General features: G+C 44.1%; 1 protein-coding gene and 1 pseudogene across 1 annotated transcript in view; both read left to right on the forward strand.

The window, feature by feature from the left end:
- Positions 1-17646, forward strand: part of Pgd (phosphogluconate dehydrogenase) — a 34735-nt gene extending 17089 nt beyond the window's left edge. Inside the window, exons 7-13 of the mRNA XM_004657658.3 lie at positions 2363-2497; positions 7318-7507; positions 14876-15006; positions 15222-15355; positions 16671-16770; positions 16940-17062; positions 17161-17646. Of these exons, the coding sequence (XP_004657715.1) occupies positions 2363-2497; positions 7318-7507; positions 14876-15006; positions 15222-15355; positions 16671-16770; positions 16940-17062; positions 17161-17280 (933 nt within the window). The 3' untranslated portion in view covers positions 17281-17646. The remainder of the gene's footprint in view (positions 1-2362; positions 2498-7317; positions 7508-14875; positions 15007-15221; positions 15356-16670; positions 16771-16939; positions 17063-17160) is intronic.
- Positions 17647-19048: 1402 nt separating this feature from the next.
- Positions 19049-19678, forward strand: LOC123460821 (annotated as a pseudogene).
- Positions 19679-23359: the final 3681 nt, after the last annotated feature.

Below are 23359 nucleotides of genomic sequence, written 5' to 3' on the forward strand. Positions count from 1 at the left end.
ATCACAGGCAAGCGCTTAACTGCTACGCCATCTCTCTAGCACCTTTCTCTTCTTTTAAGTACATATTTTTGTGTATTTATACATGATTAAAAATAAGGGTGAGGCTGGGCGTGGTGGCCCATTCCTTTAATCCTAGCACTTGGGAGGCAGAGGTAGGAGAATTGCTGTGAGTTTGAGGCCAGTCTGGGACTACATAGTGAATTCCAGGTCAGCCTGGGCTAGAGGGAGACCCTACCTTGGGGGGGGGGGGGAAATGAATAAGTATTAATCAAAGATGTAGGCATGAGGGAAACCCTCTTCTAGGGCCTGCCAGACTTGGTAGCTACTTTTTCTCAGGGGTCAGTGTCAAGTTTGGCCAGCCTCTCCTAAGGGTGAAGAGCTGCACATTCTTGCCCTCAGTCTGAGAGACTGGAAGGGGACTTTGTTCTTTGACTGTACACTTGGTACACCCGGGACAAAGTGAAGCAGAAAAGCAGATGCCCTGCACTTGGTATCTCAGTCTAGTCAGGGTGGACTCTGTTGCCTCCAGGCTGAGGTCACTGAAGAAGAATGGCAGAGAGACTAAAAGCAGGTGTTCCTTAGTTCCCTGTTGAAGCAAGAGGAAGAGTGAGGTGAGCTGTTAGCAGCCCAGTACTGCACCGTCAGAGCCTGAGTCAGAAGAAGCAGGTCAGCAGTGGAAGCATATAGAAAGTCTGTGATGTAAACGTCTAATTGTAAACTTGATAAAAGCAGTGTCTGCCAGAAAAGACTGTCCTCATCCCACTGCTGGGCAGGTGCTCCCTCTCATGGAATGTGTGACTACGGAGCTGTACCATGAAGGGTTTGATTTGGGGTGCTTTGTTTTGCTTCCTTGCCTGCTAGACAATTTTCAGAATATTTGGCTTCCTGGAGAGCCCTTCTAAAGGGGCAGTTTGTTGATCAGGGTAACTCTTTGTAGCCATTCCTCTTAAATTTACCATTATAAGTTGCTAAACTATATATATCTTGCCAGCTTATTAAACTAAATATTTAGTCAAGATGGGATGTGTTGATAGTGGATTTCTAGACTTACAAGGTCAAGGCTCCAAATGTAGGTGCTTAGGATCATTTTACCCTCAGTAGCCATTTGGAACAACTATAGTACTATGTAAAAAAAACTATAATTTTATTTAGAGAGAGAATGGGTACGCCAGGGCCCTCAGCCACTGCAAATGAACTCCAGACGCACGTGCCCCCTTTTGCATCTGGCTAATGTGGGTCCTGGGGAGTCGAGCCTCGAACCAGGGTCCTTAGGCTTCACAGGCAAGCGATTAACCGTTAAGCCATCTCTCCAGCCCAAAAAGTAGAGATAATTTTTGTCAATTTATTTTAACCTGTGGATTCTAGAAAAATGGTAGCTTCAAGACTTCAGTACTTGTAACTTGTGGATGGGAGCTGGGGAGTGGGAAATCATTTTTTATTTGTTTTTTTTTATTTATTTTAAGATTTTTTTATTTGAGAGAGAAAAAAAAGTGCACCAGGGCATCTAGCCATTGCAAACCAAGTCCAGACGCATGTTCCCCCATATGCATCTGGCTTGTGTGGGTTCTGGAGAGTCAAATCTGGATCCTTAGGATTTGCAGGCAAATGCCTTACCCACTAAGCTCTCTCTCCAGCCACTATTTATTTTAATATATGTATGTATGTATGTGTATATATATAATTTTTTTCTTCTTGTTTGTTTGTTTTTGTTTTTCAAGGTATGGTCTTGCTGTAGCCTAGGCTGACCTGGAACTCATTATGTAGTCTCTGGGTGGCCTCATGGTGGTCCTCCTATATTTGCTTCTCAAGTGCTGGGATTAAAGGCATGCTCCTCCATGCCCAGGCTTTTTTTTTTTTAATTGATTTTTAAATATATTTTATTTATTTATTTGAGAGAGGGAAAGAGGCAGGGAGAGAGAGAGAAAATGGTGTGTCAGGGTATTCAGCCACTACTAACGAACTCCAGAAGCATGTATCACCTTGTACATCTGGCTTACATGGGTCCTGGGGAATCGAACCTGGGTCTTTTGGCTTTGCAGGTGAGCACCTTATCTGCTAAGCCATACCTCCAGCCCACCAGCCTTATTTATTTATTTGAAAGAGGGAAGGAAGGAGACAGAGAGATAGAATGGGAATGAGAATGGGAAGTCATTTTTACAATAATGAGAAACAGCAGAAAATGTAGACTAAAAACCTGTAGGCAAGCTGGGAGGTTACTGTGCAAAAATATTATGTTTGCATCATGTTTCTTATTTTTATATGGACAGGAAGCCTTGACAGAGTCTACCATTGGGTATGATGAGCCTTCTCTCTTGTCCTGTCTGCTGCTCTGAAGGCCTCTTGGTGCTTATCATCCTAACAGGTTGGAGACGAGGGGGCTGGACACTTTGTGAAGATGGTGCACAACGGTATAGAGTATGGTGACATGCAGCTGATCTGTGAGGCTTACCACTTGATGAAGGATGTTCTGGGCATGGGACATGAGGAGATGGCCCAGGTGAGTTCAGACACTGCCACCGCCTGCATAATCATTACTCAGATGAGAAGGAACTTGCTACTAACAATTAATACCTCCTTTCTGTTCCCCTGGCTGTCTGGTGGCCCAAATGGACCCAGCCTAATTTAAGGAAGCTATCAGTAATGGGACCATAAAATGTGATAGCCAGTCCCAGAAGTTCTCAAGGAGTCTTGTAGGTAATCATTGTCGCCAGCTAGTGAGCCTTGCTCAGTCAGGCATTATATGTTGGCTTTTACACTCACATCCCTCAACCCCTGCAAACTAGGACCAGTCTCAGATATTCTAAGCAGGTGCTGTGCCGCTGAGCCACATTCCCAGCCCTCATTCTTTTCCTAGCCCTACTATTAACCCACAAGGAAGGTGAGGAGCTGTCTTTGTTGATGAAGTTGGAACCAGCTTTTTGTGAGTTACTGAAACCAATTCATCCCACAAACTTTTTCCAACAGTTATTACTATTATCATCATCATTATCCTTATTTAATTTAAAATTTATTTATTTGCAAGTATATGGTGGGGAGGGGAGGCCCACATGTGCCACATAGAACACCACTTTGCCTCTTGCTATATGTGGATACTGAGGAACTGAACCTGAACCTGGGCTGATAGGCTTTGTAAGTAAGTTTCTTTAGCCTGAATGCCATCTCCTCAGCCCCATCATTCATTCATTTACTTACTTATTTATTTATTTATTTATTTATTTATCTATCTATTTATATGAGGTAGGGTCTCGCTCTAGCTCAGGCTGACCTGGAATTCACTCAAACTCTCAGCAATCTTCCTACCTCTGCCTCCCGAGTGCTGGGATTAAAGGCATGTGCTACCATGCCTGGCTTATTTTTTTTTTTAATTTTTTTTGTTCATTCTTATTTATTTGAGAGTGACAGACAGAGAGAGAAAGAGGCAGAGAGAGAGAGAGAGAGAAAGAGAAAGAGAGAGAGAATGGATACGTCAGGGCTAAACAAACTCCAGACGCATGCGCCCTTGTGCATCTGGCTAACATGGGTCCTGGGGAATCGAGCCTCGAACCGGGGTCCTTAGGCTTCACAGGCAAGCGCTTAACCGCTAAGCCATCTCTCCAGCCCCTGGCTTATTTTTATATTTTATTTGTTTTTTATTTATTAATTTATTCATTTGAGAGTGACAGACATAGAGAGAAAGACAGATAAAGGGAGAGAGAGAGAATGGGCGCGCCAGGGCTTCCAGCCGCTGCAAACGAACTCCAGACGCGTGCGCCCCCTTGTGCATCTGGCTAACGTGGGACCTGGGGAACCAAGCCTTGAACCGGGGTCCTTAGGCTTCACAGGCAAGCGCTCAACCGCTAAGCCATCTCTCCAGCCCCCCTGGCTTATTTTTAACGTGTATGTTTGTGTTTTCATGTGTGTGTGGGAGGGGAGTGCTGCCCTTAAGGGCACTCTCCACTTCCTTTGAGACAGGTTCTTTCATTGGCCTGGAGCTCACCAATTAGGCTAGACTGACTGGTCAGTTAGTCTCAAAGATCCCCCTCTTTCTAGCTCCCTTGTGCTGGGATTACAAACATCTACAATAGCAGGCATTTTTATATGGGTACTAGAGGATCAAACTCAAGTTCTATACTTGTGAAGCAAGCACTTTACCTACTGAGCTAGCTCTCAGTCCCTTATTTTATCTTTATATGTTATTATTTATTTGTTAGAGAGAGAGAGGCATATAAGAGAGAGACAGAATGGGTGCCCTTGGGCCTCCTAACCCCTGCAAACAAACTCTAGACACATGTGCCAACTTATGCATTTGGCTTTATGTGAGTACTAGGGAATTGAACCTAGATCCTTTGGCTTTGCCACCTTAACTAAGCCCTCTCTCCAGCCCCTTAACTAATTAATTAATTAAGTTTTTTTTGTTGTTGTTGTTTTGATTTTTCAAGATAGGGTCTCCCTATAACCCAGGCTGACCTGGAATTCACTATGGAGTCTCAGGGTGATCCTCCTACCTGTGCCTCCCCAATACTGGGATTAAAGGTGTGCACCACTATGTCCAGCTTTTTTTTTTATGCAAGAGAGAGAATTGGACCCCAGCCTCTGCAATTGAACTCCAGATGCATGTGTCCACTTTTGTGCATGTATGCCCTTGCATACTTGCTTCATTGTACATCTGGCTTACATGGGATACAGAGAATCAAGCATGAGTCCTTAGGCATTGTAGCAAGCACTTTAACTGCTAAGCCATCTCTCTAGCTCCCTTATTTTGTGTTTTACTCACACACAAGTAAATAAAAATGAGGCTGTAAGGACCCCGATTCGAGGCTCAATTCTCCAGGACCCACGTTAGCCAGATGCACAAGGGGGTGCATGCATCTGGAGTTCGTTTGCAGTGGCTGGAGGCCCTGGCACACCCATTCTCTCTCTTTGTCTGTCTGTTGCTCTCAAATAAATAAATAAAAATAAAAAATAAAATAAAAAGTTATTCAGCCAGGGCTAGAGTGAGACCCTACCTCAAAAATAAATAATAAATAAATAAATAAAAGGAAAAAAGAAATCAGGCTGGAAAGATGGCTCGGTAATTAAAGGTACTTGGCTATAAAAGCCTGCCAATCCCGGGTTTAGTTTCACAATATCCCCTTAAGTCAGATGCACAAAGTGGCATGTGAGTCTAGAGTTTGTTTGCAGTGGCAGGAGGCTCTGTGGCATGCCCACACATTTTCACTTTCTCTCTCATACACACACATTTTAAATGAAACTCATTATTTATTTTTATTTTTATTTTTTTAAATTTATTTATTTGAGAGTGACAGACACAGAGAGAAAGACAGATAGAGGGAGAGAGAGAGAATGGGCGCACCAGGGCTTCCAGCCACTGCAAACGAACTCCAGACGTGTGTGCCCCCTTGTGCATCTGGCTAACGTGGGACCTGGGGAACCAAGTCTCAAACCGGGGTCCTTAGGCTTCACAGGCAAGCGCTTAACCGCTAAGCCATCTCTCCAGCCCAAAACTCATTATTTATTTATTTATTTATTTTTACTTATTTATTGGAGAGCAACAGAGAAAAAGGCAGAGAGAGAGAGAATGGGTGCACCAGGGCCTCCAGCTACTGCAAACAAACTCCAGATGCATGTACCACCTTGTGCATCTGGTTTATGTGGGTCCTGGGGAATTGAGCCTCGAACTGGGAACTGGGATCCTTAGGCTTCATAGGCAAACACTTAACCACTAAGCCATCTCTCCAGTCCCTCATTATTTTTTTCCAAAATAATTAAATTAATTAACTTTTGTATTTTTTTATTTTTTTTATTTTTCAAGGTAGGGTCTTGCTCTAGCCCAGGCTGATCAAGAGTTCACTGTGTTGTTCTGGTGGCCGTGAACTCAGCGATCCTCCTACCTCTGCCTCCAGAGTGCTGGGATTAAAGGTGTGTGCCACCACACTAGGATTAAGTTTTGTTTTTTTTTTTTCCCCCGAGGCAGGATCTCACTCTAGCTCAGGCCGACCTGGAATTCACTCTGTATTCTCAGAGTGGCCTCGAGCCCATGGTGATCCTCCTACCTCTGCCTTCTGAGTGCTGGGATTAAAGGCATGCACCACCATGCCTGGCTAATTTATTTTTATTTGAGGCAGAGAGAGAGAAAATGGGCTTGTCAGGGCCTTTGGTCACTGCAAATGAACTCCAAATGCATGTGCCACCTTGTGCATTTGGCTTACATGGAACCTGAAGAATTGAACCTGGATACTTAGGCTTTGTAGCAAGTACCTTAACCGCTGAGCCATCTCTCCAGCCTCCAAAATTTATTTTGTAAATTAAACTTAAAAAAAAAAAAACAAACACATACACAGTGGGTCTGGAGAGATGGCTCAGCGGTTAAGGTACTTGCCTGCAAAGCCTAACAACCCAGTATCCATGCAAGTCCGGATGCACAAAGTGGCACATGTGTCTGGAGTTGGTTGGCAGCAGCTGGAGGCCCTGGTACATCCATTCATATTCTTTCTCTCTCTTTCTCCTTGCAAATAAATAAATAAATAAATAAAAGTATTTAAAAGTAGAGCTAGAGAGGTGCCTTAGCAGTTAAAGCACTTGCCTGCAAAACCAAAGGACCCAGGTTCAATTCCCCAGGACTCATGTAAGCCATCTAGATGTACAAGGTGGTGCATGCATCTGGTGTTCATTTGCAGCAGCTGGAGGCCCTGGCACACACACACTCTCTCTCTCTCTCTGCTCACTCTCTCTTTCTGCCTCTTTCTCTCCCTCTCTCTCTCACAAATAAGTAAAATAAAAAATAAATTAAAAACAAATAATAAAACAGGGCATAATGTCAGATACCCTTAGCCCCAGCACTTGGGAAACTAAGGTAGGAAGATCTCAGTGATTTCAAGGGCAGCCTGGGGCTACAGAGTAAGCTCCAGGTCAACACGGGCTAGAGCATTTTGCTTTCTGTTTTTATTTTTGTGGTGCTGGGATGGAACTCAGGGTCTCATGCTCTCCAAGCATATGTTCTACTGCTTTGCTACACCCCAGTCCCAAGAGGTGGGTTTTAGATTGTATGATCTTGGAAGGCTTATGGGGTGATGACAGTCTACATACAGAGACCCAAGTGAGTGTAGAGCATGGCTCTCAGGAGAGAACAATTCCAATGACAAGAAAAATCAAAATACTCAGAAGAAACACCTGACTGACCAGGTTAGCAAAAGACTCCTTTGGCAGGAGTGGAAGTCTACAGGCGGCCTGGGGAAGAGCCTACTTGGTGTTCAGCATTGTGAGCACTGGCCAGTTGATAGGCAGGGATAAGGCAGGTGCTGGAGTGTGTCCTATATGTGTCTCTTCCTTTCCATGTAGGCATTTGAGGAATGGAATAAAACTGAGCTAGACTCTTTCCTGATTGAAATCACTGCCAATATCCTCAAGTTCCGAGATGCTGATGGCCAACATCTGCTACCAAAGATCAGGGACAGTGCTGGGCAGAAGGGCACTGGGAAGTGGACTGCCATCTCAGCCCTGGAGTATGGTGTTCCTGTCACACTCATAGGTAATGTTCCGTTTTTCACCTGAGCCCTTTGGTTTCACTGTTCTGATCTTGATGTCCTTCTGTAATACTGATCTCAATGGGTGTTGCAGGCAATCAAATTTAGAATGCCCTTTCCTCTTTCTTTGGGAGAAGAAAACTGTCATTTTTGTAGGGTGTTTATTTGTTTTCAAAGTAGGGTCTCTAGTCCAGGCTGACCTGGAATTCACTATGTAGTCTCTCAGGGTGGCCTCGAACTTACAATGATCCTCCTACCTCTGCCTTCCAAGTGCTGGGATTAAAGGTGTGTATCACCATGCCTGGCCATTTTTATAATTTCAAGTAGAAGTTATGTATTTGGGGAGGCTAGAGAGATGGCTCAGTATACCATTTCTCTGTCTTTCTCTCTATCTCTCATAAATAATAAAATACTTTTTAAAAGAAAATGTTATATCTTTGCAATGTTATAATTGGAACGTTTTAGCATTCATGATTCAGTTATACTCAGTAACCTAAGGTCTTTTTATTTATTTATTTTACTTATTTTTATTTCATTTAGTTAGGGTCTCACTTTAGCCCAGGCTTACCTGGAATTTACTCTGTATTCTCAGGCTGGCCTCAAACTCACAGTGTTCACCCTATCTCTGCTTCCCAAGTGCTGGGATTAAAGGCGTGTACCACTATGCCTGCTTAGGTCTTTCTATTTTTAAATTTTAGGTTTCTTGTTTTGTTTTGTAAGAGGGGTTTACTAAGTAGCACAAGTTGACCTCAGACTTATAATCCTTTCTTCAGCTTCTTGAGTGCTGGGATTACAAGTATGCCAAGCTTTTGGGGGCTTGTTATGGGACAAATAACCATTGTATAATTTTTCTTTTTTTCTTTTTTCTTCTTTGTTGTTTTTTGAGGTAGGGTGTTACACTAGCTCTGGCGGACCTGAATTCACTCTGTAGTCTCAGGGTGGCCTCAGACTCACACTAATCCTCTTACCTCTGCCTCCTGAGTGCTAGAACTAAAGGCATGTGCCACCATGCCCCGCACCATCATATAATTTTTCATTCAAAAATTCATAGAGAAGCTGGGCATGGTGGCGCATGCCTTTAATCCCAGCACTTGCGTGGCTAAAGTAGGAGGATCACCATGAGTATGAGGCTACCCTGAGACTACAGAGTGAATTCCAGGTCAGCCTAAGCTAGAGTGAGAACCTACCTTAAAAAATAAAATAGATAGATAGATAGATGGACAGACAGACAGACAAAAATGAAATATTTTAATTTTTAAAAAGTTCATACAGGACTGAAGAGATGGTCAGTGATTAAGGTGCTTGCCTGCAAAACCTAATGACCCAGGTTAGATTCTTCAGTAACCACTTAAAACCAAATGCTCAAAGTGGTTTGTTTGCAGTGGCTAAAGACCCTGGTGCACCCATTCTCTCTTTCTCTCTGTCTGCTTACAGATAAATTTTTTAAAGTTCATAGAATAGGGGCGGGGGCAAAAAAAGAAAAAAAAATTCATAGAATAATACATTTTGTTTGTTCAGAATTTTATTTTATTTTTATTTATTGGTTTTTCGAGGTAGAGACTCACTCTAGCTCAGGCTGACCTGGAGTTCACTATGTAGTCTCAGGGTGGACTCGAACTCATGATGATCCTCCTACCTCTGCCTCCCAAGTGCTGGGATTAAAAGCAAGCTCACCACACCCAGCTTGAATTAATTTTTATTGCTTGTTAAATATTTTGTTTGAGAGAGAAGGATGCAGATACAGAGAGAATAGGCACACCAGGGCCTCTAGCCACTGCAAACAAACTCCAGATTCATGCAGCACCTTGTGCTGTGCATCTGGCTTTACATGGGTACTAAGGAATCAAACCTGGGTTCTTGAGCTTTGCAGGCAAGCACTTTCACCACTAAGCCATCTCTTCAGCCCTGTGTTAATAATTTATTAATATTCTATAGGTTCTGTCCCCAGATATTAGAAAAATAGGACATAACTCATACATTTGGCATCCTTGAATATTCTTTTTCTGTTCTGTCCTTCTCTACCTCCCTTTTCAGGGCTTGGTATTGAACCCAGGGCCTTGGGCATTGTAGGCAAGTATTCTTCCACTGAATTGTATCCTCTGCCTCCACTTTTTAAGTTTCTTTCCACTTTGACATTTGGAAAAAAAACCAAAACTATCCATACTCTAATTTGTTGTTGTTTTTCAAAGCAGGGTCTCACTGTAGACTAAGCTGAAACTCACTCTGCAGTCCTGGATGACCTCAAACTCATGACAGTCTTCCTGCATGAGCCTCCACATCTGGCTTTTATCCATATTCAATGAATGAGCTAACCATGAAACTCAAAAAGATAAAGGTCTGAGGATGTAGCTTGTGCATGCTTCCATCGTGTATATTAGGCACTGGGTTCCATCCCCACAGTTGCAAAGAAAAAAAAAAAGAAAGCAGCTGGGTGTGGTGGCTTATGTTTCCAATTCTAGCACTCAGGAGGCTGAAGTAGGAAGATGGCTATGAGTTCCAGGCCAGCCTGGGCTATAGAGCTCCAGGTCAGCCTGAGCTAGAGGGAGGTCCTGTCTCAGGAAGCAAAACAAAAACCCAAGAGATTCAGAAAACCAAAAACATGCTCTTCAAGGATAAATTAAGAATCAGGCATAGTAGCCTACTCCTGTGGTTCAGCTACTTAGCAAGTTGTGGCAGGAGGAACACTGGAGCCGAGGAGTTTAAGATCACTGTGGACAACATAACAAGACCCTATATTTAAAAACTTTTTAAAAGACACTTTGACAAGATTGGAAAAGAACATAAGCAGGTGTCTGTGCTACTGGAAGAATGACTCTCCTGTAATAACTCAGACATCCCCCTGCTTGCTTTGTTCAGATACAGTTGCCTCTCCCTTCTCCCTTCTTTAGGTTTTGACTGGGCATGCTTACCCTATGTATGCACTGGGTGGTAGAGGACACATAAGGAAGGAGGTAGGCTTTTCAATCCTGTACTCCGTAAAAGGAAGTTGTGATATGTTTGCAGGGAACAGCTATTCACTATTGATTCTACTATTTGTAAAGTACTGCTGTTTCCAAAAGCACCTTCCTCCTCTATTTTATTTTATTTATTATATTTTTATTTTTTAATTGACAACTTCCGTAATTATAGACAATATTCCATGGTAATTCCCTCCCCCCTCCTCTACTTTAGAAACTTAGTTCCCTTCTCACCACATAGGCACAGCATCATCTCTGGATGGAGCCAGTTGCAGTTGATGACATAAGGGAAGTCCAGCTTGTCCACGTGTAGAGAGACGTGCTTGCCACACTTGCTTGTTGCATAGCTCTCTTGTGCTGTTTCCCTACACAAGTGCTAAGTCATCTATGCGCATGCTACAGGGAAGGAAAATGGTTGCGCAAAGGCAGAAAGACATCTGCTTTGAGCTCTTGTTCACAAGTTTATCGCTAGTACCCTTTTCTCAAAACCAAATGGGCTGTATTAGTTCCTAGCAATTTCAGCCCGTTTTATCTGGAGGGAAAAGAAAAAATCTTAGATTAATTGAGCACATAGTCTGTCACAGGAAATGATATTATTTGAAGATAATAAATGTCTTGCTATTAATATATTGCATTGAAATAAAATTATGAAAATAAATGATCATAGATACAGCAAAAACTAAAATGTAAGATTAAAAAATGAAATTTTGTGTGGTGAATCTTGAGTGACTTATCAATGTACTAGTTTTATTTTTTTAATATATTTTATTTACTTACTTACAAGCAGAGAGAAACAAAGAGACTGCAAACAAACTCCAGATGCATGTGCCACTTTGTGCATCTGGCTTTATGTGGGTACTGGGGAATTGAACCCAGATGGTTAGGCTTTGCAGGCAAGCACCTTAACTGCTAAACCATCTCTTCAGTACATTTATTTTTATGATTTTTTTTCTCAATTTTTATTAACATTTTCCACAATTATAAGAAATATCCCATGGAAAGTATTATACTAAGTCAGGTAACCCAGGCCCAGAAAGCCAAGCGCCACATGTTCTCTCTCATATGTGGATCCTAGCTACAGATGACTGGGCTTCTGTGTGAGAATGAAAATACTTAGTAGCAGAGGCCAGTAAGTTGAAAAGGAGACATAAAGGGTGGAGAAAGAAAGGGAGGAGGATACTTAATAGGTTGATATTGTATATATGTAATTACAATGATTGTAATGGGGAGGTAATATGATGGAGAATGGAATTTCAAATGGGAAAGTGTGGGGGTGGGGAGGGAGGGAATCACCATGGGATATATTTTATAATCATGGAAAATGTTAATAAAAATTAAAAAAATAAAATAAAATATTAAAAAATATATATCCCATGGTAATAACCCCCCCCCCACTTTCCCCTTTGAAATTCCATTCTCCATCATACCCCCTCCCCATCTCAATCAGTCCCTCTTTTATTTTGATGTCATGATCTTTTCTTCATCTTATGATGGTCTTGTGTAGGTAGTGTCAGGCACGGTGATGTCATGGATATCCAGACCATTTTGTGTCTGGAGGAGCATGTTTTATGGAGTCCTACCCTTCCTTTGGCTCTTACATTCTTTCCAACACCTCTTCCGCATTAGACCCTGAGCCTTGGAAGGTGTGATCGAGATGTTACTCAGTACTCCAGTCACTTCTTTCCAGCACTGTGATACCTTCTGACTTACCTCAAGGTCACTGCCATCTGAAAAGAAAAGATTCTCTACCCAAAGTGAGAGTAGCATTAATATAAGGGTATAAATATTAAAAGAAGTGCTTGCTGGGCAGTTTGATAAGCATAGTAGATACATTTTTCCAGACATCAGCAGATGTTACATCCCTAGGGCTCATGACTACCCCTGTTTTAAGTTTTCAGTATCAAGGATGTATTCTCCCCCATGGAGCAGGCCTCCAGTCCATTTGGAGGGCAGTTGGTTTCCACCATGACAGATGTGCCACTATTGTACCTGTTGGCTCATTTGGCCTGGCTGGTCAATTATAAGGCTTGCAGTGTCCACTATTGAGTATCTTCACTGGTGGTATCTCTCTCCCATTGAACTACATGTAGAATGGCTTCTTCCAGCTTTCTGTCAGCTGGTCTACATGGAGAAGGTTATCAGCTCAGTTCCAGCAGGATTTCTCAGTGGCCTTGCAGCCCAAGTATGTGTAGTCTTCAGCAATAGGGTCTTACCATCTATTCCTGGTGGGAAACCAAGGGCCTTGGCAATGGCCTATAGTGTTTTGGGGGAATCAGGGACCTCCCTGGCCAACAACTCACTGGAGGTATCCCATCCTTGGCACTGAAAATTTTCTAACAATGATTTATGGCTCCTGAGTGTTCCATTGTCCATAACTGGAGGATTCCATATGATTTATTTGCATTCTCTAGAAAGGGGTTGGAGAATGGGCATGCCAGGGCATCCAGCCACTGCAAATGAACTACAGACACATGTGTCCCTTTGTGCATCTGGCTTACATGGGTTCTGGAGAATCAACTGGGATCCTTTGGCTTTGCAGGCTAATATCTTAACCTCTAAGCCATCTCTCCAGCCTTTTTTTTTTGTTTGTTTGTTTTTTTGTTTTTCGAGGTAGGGTCTCACTCTCTTGGTTTAAACTTTTTATTTTGTTTATTTGAGAGAGGGAGAGAGAATGGGTGTGTCAGGGCCTCTAGCCACTGCAAACGAATTCAGATGCATGTACCATCTTGTACATCTGGCTTACATGGGTCCTGGGAATTGAACCTGTGTCCTTTGGCTTTGCAGTGAAGTGCCTTAACAGCTAAGCCATCATTCTAGCCCTTAAAAAAAAAATACTTGTATTGATTATTTATTTGCAAGCAGAGAAAAAGAGTAGGATGGACTGGAGAGATACCTTGGTTCAATTCCCCAGGACTCCCATAAGCCAGATACACAAGGTGGCACTTGCAGCTGGAAGAGTGAGAAACAGAGAATGGGCACACCAGGGCCTACTGCCATTGCTAAATGAATTCAGGTCACTTGTACCACATTGTCTGTGGTTTTACTTGGGGAACTGGAGAATCAAACCCAGGCCGTCAATTGTTGTAGGCAACTATCTTTCCAGCCCATCAATGAACTAGTTTTTCAAGTTGCTTGGAATTAATGCTTCAAAAGATAATTAATTGAGTTTTGGGTGAGCACTTAAATATTGGTTTTCTTGGGCTGGAGACACCTTTAATCCCAGCACTCGGGAGGCAGAGGTGGGAGGATTGCTGTGAGTTTGAGGCCACCCTGGGCTAGAGTGAGACACTACCTGGGGTGGGGGGAGGAGCAGCAGGAATTATACATAAACTGGGGGTGGTGGTGCACACCTTTAATCTCAGCACTTGGGAGGCAGAGGTGGGAGAATTGCTGTGAGTTTGGGGCCATTCTGAGACTAAATAATGAATTCCAGGTCAGCTTGAGCTAGAGTGAGACCCTGCCCTGAAGAAAAAAAAAAAGAAAAGAAAAATATATATACATTAAAAAAAAGTCAATAAGCCAGGCATGGTGGCACACACCTTTAATCCCAGCCCTTGGGAGACAGAGGTAGGAGGATTGCTGTGAGTTCAAGGTCACCCTGAGAGTCCATACTGAATTCCAGGTCAGCCTGGGCCAGAGTGAGACCCTACCTTGAAAAATGAAAGAAAAAACCATAATCCTCTGAATTGAAAACTAAAATGTTACTCATGAGATAATACTGAGTTATAGTTTTTTGTTTGTTTTGTTTTTTCTCCGAGGTAGGTTTTCACTGTAGTCCAGGTTGACCTGGAATTCACTATGGAGTCTCAGGGTAGCCTTAAACTCATGATGATCCTTCTACCTCTGCCTCCCCAGTGCTGGAATCAAGGTGTGTGCCACTACCCCTGGCTTTGAGTAATAGTTTTATATCTTTGTTTTCCCAAGCCTTTTTTTTTTTTTTTTTTTTTTTTTTTTGCGAGATAGGGTCTCACTCTAGCTCAGGTTGAATTGAAATTTACTATGTATTCTCAGGATGGCCTCAAACTCACAGTGATCCTTCTACCTTTGCCTCCCAAGTTCTGGGATTAAAGGCATGAGCTACCATACCTGGCTTTTCAGACCTTTTTTTTGTTTTTGTTTTTTTGGGGTAGGGTTTCACTCTAGACCAGGCTGACCTGGAATTCACTGTGTAGTCTCAGGATGGCCTTGAACTCATGGCGATCCTCCTACCTCTGCCTCTCAAGTGCTGGGATTAAAGGCATGTGCTACTACGCCCAGCTTCAGAGCTTTTTAAAAACATTCTTTTTGACCTAGGTTAAATTTGGCATTTAAAGTGAAAACTCTGAACTCTGAAAATGAGAGCACATTCTGTCTGTGTATACTCCTTTTCTTTGGTTTTAGCTTTGCTGATCTCTGGTCTTTCTCTTCTCCATATAGGAGAAGCTGTCTTTGCTCGGTGCCTTTCATCTCTGAAGGATGAGAGAATTCAAGCCAGTAGAAAGCTGAAGGGTCCCCAGAAAGTCCAGTTTGAAGCTGATAAGAAATCATTCCTGGAGGACATTCGAAAGGTGGGCAGTTCCTCCTGGCCTTAGGCTTCCTGGCCCATTGGCAAGCCTGGGGTGAAGGTTGTGGGAGAGTACTTGAAACTGACAGAATAAAGTTTGCCTCCACCTTGATCCTGATTTCCAGCCTTTTTCTGTGCCCTCCTCCTTTCTGGGGCCTCCACGCTGGTGAGGTACAGCTAACAGCAACTCTGATTTAAAGTTTTGGTGTTATTCTCTAGGCCCTCTATGCATCCAAGATCATCTCCTATGCACAAGGCTTTATGCTGCTGAGACAGGCAGCTACTGAGTTTGGCTGGACCCTCAATTATGGTGGCATTGCCCTGATGTGGAGAGGGGGCTGCATCATCAGAAGGTAAGGAGAGGCCAACCACGCTGCCTTGCCAGGGAGCCCTCATCTCAGGACACTTGCTCTCACAGTTTCCCGGTAACTGGAGCAGGTACCCAGTCACTGGCAACAACGTGCATTACATAATCACAGTTCACTTTTGTCTTAGCACTTGACATATGTATAGACAGCTACAGTTTAAACCTATTGCACATCAAAAATATTTGGGGCTGGAGAAATGGCTCAGTGGTTAAGCGCTTGCCTTTGAAGCCTAAGGACCCCAGCTTGAGGCTTGGTTCTCCAGTTCCCATGCAAGCCAGATGCACACAGGTGCACATGCATCTGAAGTTCCTTTGCAGTAGCTGGAGGCCCTGGTGTGCCCATTCTGTATCTATCTGCCTCTTTCTCTGTCTGTCAGTCGCAAATAAAAAAAATAAGCAAAGAAAAAAAAAATGCATATATATATATATATATATATTTGGGAAAAGCTGGGTGGTGGCGCACACCTTTAATGCCAGCACTCAGGAGGCAGACGTAGAAAGCTCACCATGAGTTCGAGGCTACCCTGAGACTACATAGTGAATTCCAGGTCAGCTTGAGCTAGAATGAGACCTCACCTCAAAGAAACAAAAAAGGGGGGGGACTGTGTGGAGGGGTCTGAAGGATACAGCTCAGGGATAGAGAGATAAGGAAGGGAAGGAAAGGGGAAAGAAAAAGAAAGGGCCTGTGTAGATGTTTTTAAAGTATTACTCCATAAACAATATAGTGTAACAGCTGTGTATGTAACATTTATATTATACTAGATATTATAAGTCACCTAGAGATGATTTAAAATATTCAGGAGGATATGTGTAAGCAATTTCAAATACTGTGTTATTTACAAAGGACATTCAGGTGTTTTGCTATTGTGCAAACTAAGCAATTACTTAGCACCTAACTAGATTCTGTAGCTGCTCTTGAAATAGCCCCATGAGTAAGTGTCATGGCCCTGGTGACACTTTCCTTATGTTCTTTTTTTTTTTTTTTTTAAGACTGGTCTTATGTAGCCCAGGCTAGCCTTAACTCCCAATGTTTTTGCCTCTGTTTCATCTTCTCTTTCCAGTGACCATTCAGCTGGCTCCAAGGGTCAAGGATTATAACTTTGTACCCCTCTAGCATACACATTGGCTGTTCCCCCTACTTTTTTTTTTTAATTTTTATTAACATTTTCCATGATTATAAAATATATCCCATGGTAATTCTCTCCCTCCCTACCCCCAAACTTTCCCATTTAGTTCCCCCTACTTTTGATCAGGTGTCCTAATACACTTAAGATCCATTGATTTCTTACCTATTGTTTTAGTGTGTTCCTGGGAAAGATTAAGGACGCATTTGATCGAAACCCAGAACTTCAGAACCTATTGCTGGATGACTTTTTTAAGTCAGCAGTTGAAAACTGCCAGGTATGTAGCTGAGAGCTGGATGGCACATGAATTGCCCAGTGGGTTTTGTTGCGGGCATCTGTGTTTTGGTTAGCAGCATAGATGCCTGTGAGATCTGTCCGTTAGAATGGAGCCAGGTAGCATCTCTTCGGACAAACCTCGTCATTTACCCTTGGCTTTCTGTGCTCAGGATGCCTGGCGGCGTACAGTCAGCACTGGGGTCCAGGCAGGCATTCCCATGCCCTGCTTTACCACTGCCCTCTCCTTCTATGATGGGTACAGACATGAGATGCTGCCAGCCAACCTTGTCCAGGTATGTGTGGGGAGAGGGTTCTAAACTTTAACCTGGCAGGTTCCTGAGAGTTGTTGTGTATCTACATGTTACCCTAACCAACTGAATTTCCTTCCTAGGCTCAACGGGATTACTTTGGGGCTCACACCTATGAACTCTTAGCCAAACCAGGACAGTTTATCCACACCAATTGGACAGGCCATGGTGGCACTGTGTCATCTTCATCATATAATGCCTAATTGGGCTATGGCTTGCATCATCCCTCCCACTGACTGGACTGTCCATGTGCCACACAGCACTCCTCATGGCTCTTTGCCCTACTTCCTGCTCAGATCTTTAGCCAAGTGTTGGATGCAACTCCTGAAGAAGGGCAGTAGTTCTCTGCCATCATGCCCTCTGCCCTGGCCTCTGGGGACTGCCTAGGAACTGACCTTGTGTGCTGCGGTGTGCCCATCCCTGACACAGCTGCACCATGTGTGTCTGAGAGGCTGCAGCTCTTAGCACATAGAGGGCAAGGGTGTGTGGATTTGACCAAGCTGGAACCTTGCATCTATCATGCAGCTGAATTCCCTTTCCTCTGCTCAGTAAAAGCAATGGTATATTTATGCTTTTCTTCCACACTCATTCTTGTCTTGATTACACCTTGGCTGTGCCAAGAACTCACCCTTTTATCCCGGCAGAAAGATTGATAGGGAATTAATGTTGATTGTATTTGAACCTTTTTTTTTTTTTTTTTTGAGGCAGGGTTTCACTCTAGCTCAGGCTGACCTGGAACTCTGGCTCCAGGCTGGCCTCTTTAGGATGATCCTCCTATCTCAGCCTCCTGAGTGCTGGGATTAAAGGTGTGTACCATCATGCCACACCTAGCCTGCTTGCCTCCTTCCCTCCCTTCCTTTCTCTTTCTTCCTTTCCCTCCCTCCCTCCCTCCCTTCCTTCCTTCTTTCTTTCTTGAGTACAAATAGCGCTGGGCATGGTGGTACATGCCTTTAATCCCAGCACTCAGGAGGCAGAGGTAGGATTGCTGTGAGTTCAAGGCCACCTTGAGAATACATAGTAGATTCCAGGTCAGTCTGAGCTAGAGTGAGACCATACCTCAGAAAAAACAAAAAGAAAGCATAGTAAACACCAAATGGAGGGTAGCCATTGAGTCTGGAGGAAGGGGAGGCTGAGGAGTCAGTCAAGGAATGGGTGGGAGGGGCTTTTATACTGTCACTTTTTTCTTAGGTTGGACATAATGGGGACATAGATGTTCATTTTAGTATTCTTCATGCCTTCTCATTATATTCTTCATAATAAACTTTTTAGAGAATAAATGAAATGCTGTGCTTGCCTTGGTCTGCTTTGTTTCCCCCCCACACACTGAGTCTTCAAGTCCTGCTCTGATCTGGTGTGGGAGTTTTGGTACCTCAAGCCTGCTCCTAAACCAGACTTTTGTTCTATGTACTAGCCGTTGTTTGCCACCACCGGTTTAACCCCACTACATGACGATTCCCCTGGAGTCCCAAGAGTGACCTAAAAACAGAAGAGCGCCTACAGCCCTGTTTGGACAGCTGGTGTCTGTGATTTGATCTCTGGTCTCAGTCTCAGAAGAGTGCTGAGCCAAGCAGAACTGGCCTGGGAAAGATGCTTTTATCAAATCATCTTTCTTTAGAATCTTGCTGTGTATCCCAGGATGGTTTCTGCTCGTGATCCTTCTGCTTCAAGCCTCCCAGAGTGTATCGCCACACCCAACCGAATCAACTTTTACAACTTCATGGAACCAAGTGTGGTGGTGTATACCTTTAATCCTAGCATTTAGGAGGCAGAGGTAGGAGTATCGCTTGAGTTCAAGGCCACCCTGAGACGACATTGTGAATTCTAGGTCTGCTTGGGCTACAGTGAGACTCTACCTTGAAAAATCTAAACAACAACAACAACAAAAACATCATGAAGGGGAGTCATCCAAGGCAGGGCCAGGCTGGGACCTGCAGACAGGGAACCCTGAGCCCACTCCAACTACTTCTGTCCATGGCTCTGGCGTTGCTGCTAGTTCCCACGGTCCTTTCCTCCTTCCTGCTGGCCTTCCACATGGCACTGGAGTTCATGCAATTTGCCACCCACAGGCCAGTGGTCCTGATGCCCACCAGGGGTGGCTGGCTGCCCTGCAGGACCAGTGTCCTTGTCTCTCTAACGTGGGATCTGAGACTCCTGCTATTTGAGGGGCCATACAGGCTGATGGCAACAGACAGTGAAGGTGTGGACATCTCCGCATGTGGTTTGCCCTGCCCTGGCCTCACAGCTGGTGATGCAGTAGCGGAAGCCTGTACCCTGCACATCATGTCCTGGCTCCTCATCTTTAGCTTCCTTCTGGTCTTAGACTATCGGGAGCTCATGGGCCTCAAACAGGTATACTGCCATGGGGCTGGGCAAGCCTTGGACTCTGAGGCTGTTTCCCCACCTGTGCCACCCAGTGTGTGTGAAGCTGTTGGCAGCGCTGTGGGTGGTTCCCACCCTGGGCACCTGCCTCCTCCTCGCTCTTCTAACCCTCTATCTGGGCGTGGCTCACAGGCTAGACCAGCAAGACCTCTGTTACCTGAGGTAACAGCTACAAAGAAACAATTGCTTTCCAGGCCCCAGGATGGGAGCGAGGCAGAGTGAGAAGCTGCCTCTAGTCCTGTGCTTCCTTTCTCCCTCAAATTCAGAACACTCAGGCCCTGGCTGCTTCTGATCAGAGACCCAAACTCAAGCACTGCAGGTGCTGTTCCCTCCCCTGCGTGAAGCCTCATTCCTAGACCCCAGGGTGTACTTACCAGCTGAACAGAGGTACGGTACTCACTGCCTCCTCACTATTAGAGCCTGACACCCCCACCCCTAACAGCCCCCTCATAAAAAGGCTTGATCACTCCTTGGCAGCTATTCCCTACTGAGCCTCAGGGATCCCTTTATCCAGTTTCTACAACGAGCTGTGTCAGGGTCTGTCTGCAATTCTACAGGTAGCAGTTGGAAATCCCCTTGTACCCCAGGGGTACCTCTTCCCTACTGCTGCCCTTGTCACCCACTTCCTCTGGTCCCTACGTAGGGTTCCATTCTGAGCCTAGTGGAGAAGATTTTCCTGAGGGACATTCATTACAGAAAAATTAAAATTGGCTTTTCTACACTAGGGGGAAAAAATATCTTCATGGACATGAGGACTTAGGCCAGGCTCGGCTGTAGACAGAGTCCTCCAAGGGCAGTGAAAGGCACTCTTTCATTTATTGTCCTTATTCAGAGGCAGCTGGATATTTTCAGAACACAGTAAATTCTGAGGAGAAAGTAATGGTTCTGGAGGCTAAAGGTCAGAAGGCCCTACTTGAAGTAAAGACAGACTGCCTGAAAATACTGATGATCAAAAAGATCAATTTCAGCCCCTTCTTGTTTACCATTCAAGAAGCTATGAATGGGGCTGGAGAGATAGCTTAGTGGTTAAGGCACTTATCTGCAAAGCCTATTACCCCAGTTTGATTCTCCAGTACCCTCCTAAGCCACTGATGTACTTGAGCCTGGTGAACACCTTTGATCCCAGCACTGAGGGAGAGGTAGGAGGATCACTGAGTTTGAGACCAGTGAGGAACTACAGAATGAGTTCCAGGTCAGCCTGGGCTAGATAAGACCCTACATCCCAACACCCCAAAATGGGATAAAGCTCAGAGGTTAAAAGGCACTTGCAAAGTCTGCTCGTTCAGATTTAGTTCCCTGGCCCCCACATAAAGCTGCTCATGAGCCAGATTCGTTTGCAGGGTCAAAAGGGGTACAGACAGCTCCTTTCACCTCCATATATATGATGTGGCACATGCATGCCCACACACATAACATACATACATACATATACACATACATATGCACACACTCATAGTTTTTTTTAAGTTCTAGTGTTCAAGTGGTTATTTTACTTCACAGTGGCATCAAAGTCCAACAGTTGTGATGTTGGCAATTTGGATTTGCCAACAAGGAGCTATGAAATGCTTACTGTAATGTGAAAAGACACGCTGTAAGTTCAAGGCCACCCTAAAACTACATAATAAATTCCAGGTCAGCCTGGGCTAGAGCAAAACCCTACCTTGAAAACCAAAAAAAAAAAAAAAAAAAAAAGACAAATGATCTCAACCTATAAGGAATGGTCAGGAGGGTTGGAATGTGATGAGGGCAAAAATAAGAAAAAACCTATCTGTGACAATATGAAAAGGAAAAGGAAATTTCTAATTTTGCTGTCATACCTTAAACTGCAAAAGTTAAGATGGAAAGGAGGCTAGTGATGTAGCTTGGGGGTACAGCACTTAGCACTTGCTTAGTGTGAGACTCTAGCCTCAAGCTCCAGCGCTGACAGAAAAATATGGGTTCTGGGGAGTCAAACTGCGTCCTTAGGCTTGGCGGGCAACACCTTAACCTCTAAGCCATCTCTTCTATCCATCGAACTGATTTTTGTCAGGTATTTTGTGGAAGCAATGAGAAGACAATTGATACAGTCTTATTCATGGTGAGGGTGGTAAGAGGTGAGTACAGGTGCTCACTTGCTCAGAAAAAAACCTGGGCTGTACCACCTCCAAGCTGCTTAATCCAATACTCTTTCACCTTTGTAACTGTTTTCTCATGTGAAGTGGAGCTCTTAGCATCTTTGAGGTCAGGTAACAGAAAGGCCTAAAAAGACCTGGCCCTGTTCAAGGTGTGGAGTAATAGTGCCATCTAGTGGCCAGTGTCTAGGATGCTGCTCCTTCAAGTCAAAATACTTTCAGCCTTGTCATACAATGTAAAGCTCCCCTCCCCCCACCCCCCACCCAGCCTTTTCTCAAACTCTCAAGGACTTATTCCACAGTCTTGATGTTTGTCAATCCCCTAAGAAGCGACCTCATTAAAACAAGATAGCAGGTCTGGAGAAATGGCTTAGCGGTTAAGCGCTTGCCTGTGAAGCCTAAAGACCCCGGTTCCAGGCTTGATTCCCCAGGACCCACGTTAGCCAATGCACAAGGGGGCACATGTGTCTGGCGCCCATTATCTCTCTCCCTCTCTCTCTCTATCTGCCTCTTTCTCTCGCTCTCAAATAAATAAAAATTAACAAAAAATTTTTTTAAAACCAACAAGAAGCCGGGCGTGGTGGCGCACGCCTTTAATCCCAGCACTCGGGAGGCAGAGGTAGGAGGATCGCTGTGAGTTCGAGGCCACCCTGAGACTCCATAGTGAATTCCAGGTCAGCCTAGGCTAGAGTGAGACCCTACCTTGAAAAACAAAAAACAAAACAAAACAAACAAACAAAAAAACCCCCAACAAGATAGAAGATAGATCTGGAAAGGATTATAGTTAGTGAGGTAACCCAAGCCCAGACAGCCAAACGTCACATGTTCTCTCTCATATGTGGATCCTAGCTACAAATTATAGGACATCTAGAGGCCCTGGTGTGCCCGTTATCCCTCTCTCTCTCCCCCTCTCTCTGTCTCCAATAAGTAAATTAAAATAATTTTTTTTAAAAAAGGAAAGAAAGAAAATTTTCAGTGCCAGAGATGGGATACCTTCCAGTAAATTGTTGGCCAGGGAGGTCACTGATAACCCCAAAACATACAGACCATTGATACCAGGAATAAATGGTAAGATCCTATTGCTGAAGACTACACATACTTGGGCTGCAAGGTCAATTAGAAATCCTGCTGGAGCTGAGCTGAAAACCTCTTTCATGTAGACCAGCTGACAGAAAGCTGGAAAAAGCTACACTGCATGCAGTTCAGTAGGAGACAGATAAGTCACCAGTGGAGATAGTCAACAGTGGACACTACAAGCCTGAAATTTGGCCAACCACATCAAATGAGCCAACAAGTGCAATAGTGGCATGTCTGTTATGGGGGAAACCAGCTGCTCTCTAATTGGACTGCAGGACCACTCCATGGGAGGGCATACATCCTGATACTGAAAACCTACAATAAAGGAGTCATGAGCCCTCAGGGTATAATGTCTGATGCTGTCTGGCTAAATGTATATGCTATGCTCACCAAACTGCCCAGTAAGCACTTCTCTTAATGTTCATACCCATATATTAATGTTACTTTCACTTTTGGTTAGAGAAGCTTCTCTTTTCAGATTGCAGTGACCTTGGGATGACTCAGAAAGCACCATGGTGCTGAGAAGTGACAGAGGAGTGCTCAGCACTGAAATAGCTCTATCACATCTTCCAAGGCTCAAGGGCCATTGTGGAAGAGGTGGAAGAAAGATTGTAAGATCCGAAGGAAGGGTAGGGCTACTTACAATGTGCTCCTCCAGACACAAAATGGCCTGAATATCCATGTCCTCACAGTGCCTGACACTCACTACCTGCCC

This window comes from Jaculus jaculus, chromosome 5, assembly GCF_020740685.1.
Source record: "Jaculus jaculus isolate mJacJac1 chromosome 5, mJacJac1.mat.Y.cur, whole genome shotgun sequence".
Taxonomy (NCBI): Eukaryota; Metazoa; Chordata; class Mammalia; order Rodentia; family Dipodidae; genus Jaculus; species Jaculus jaculus.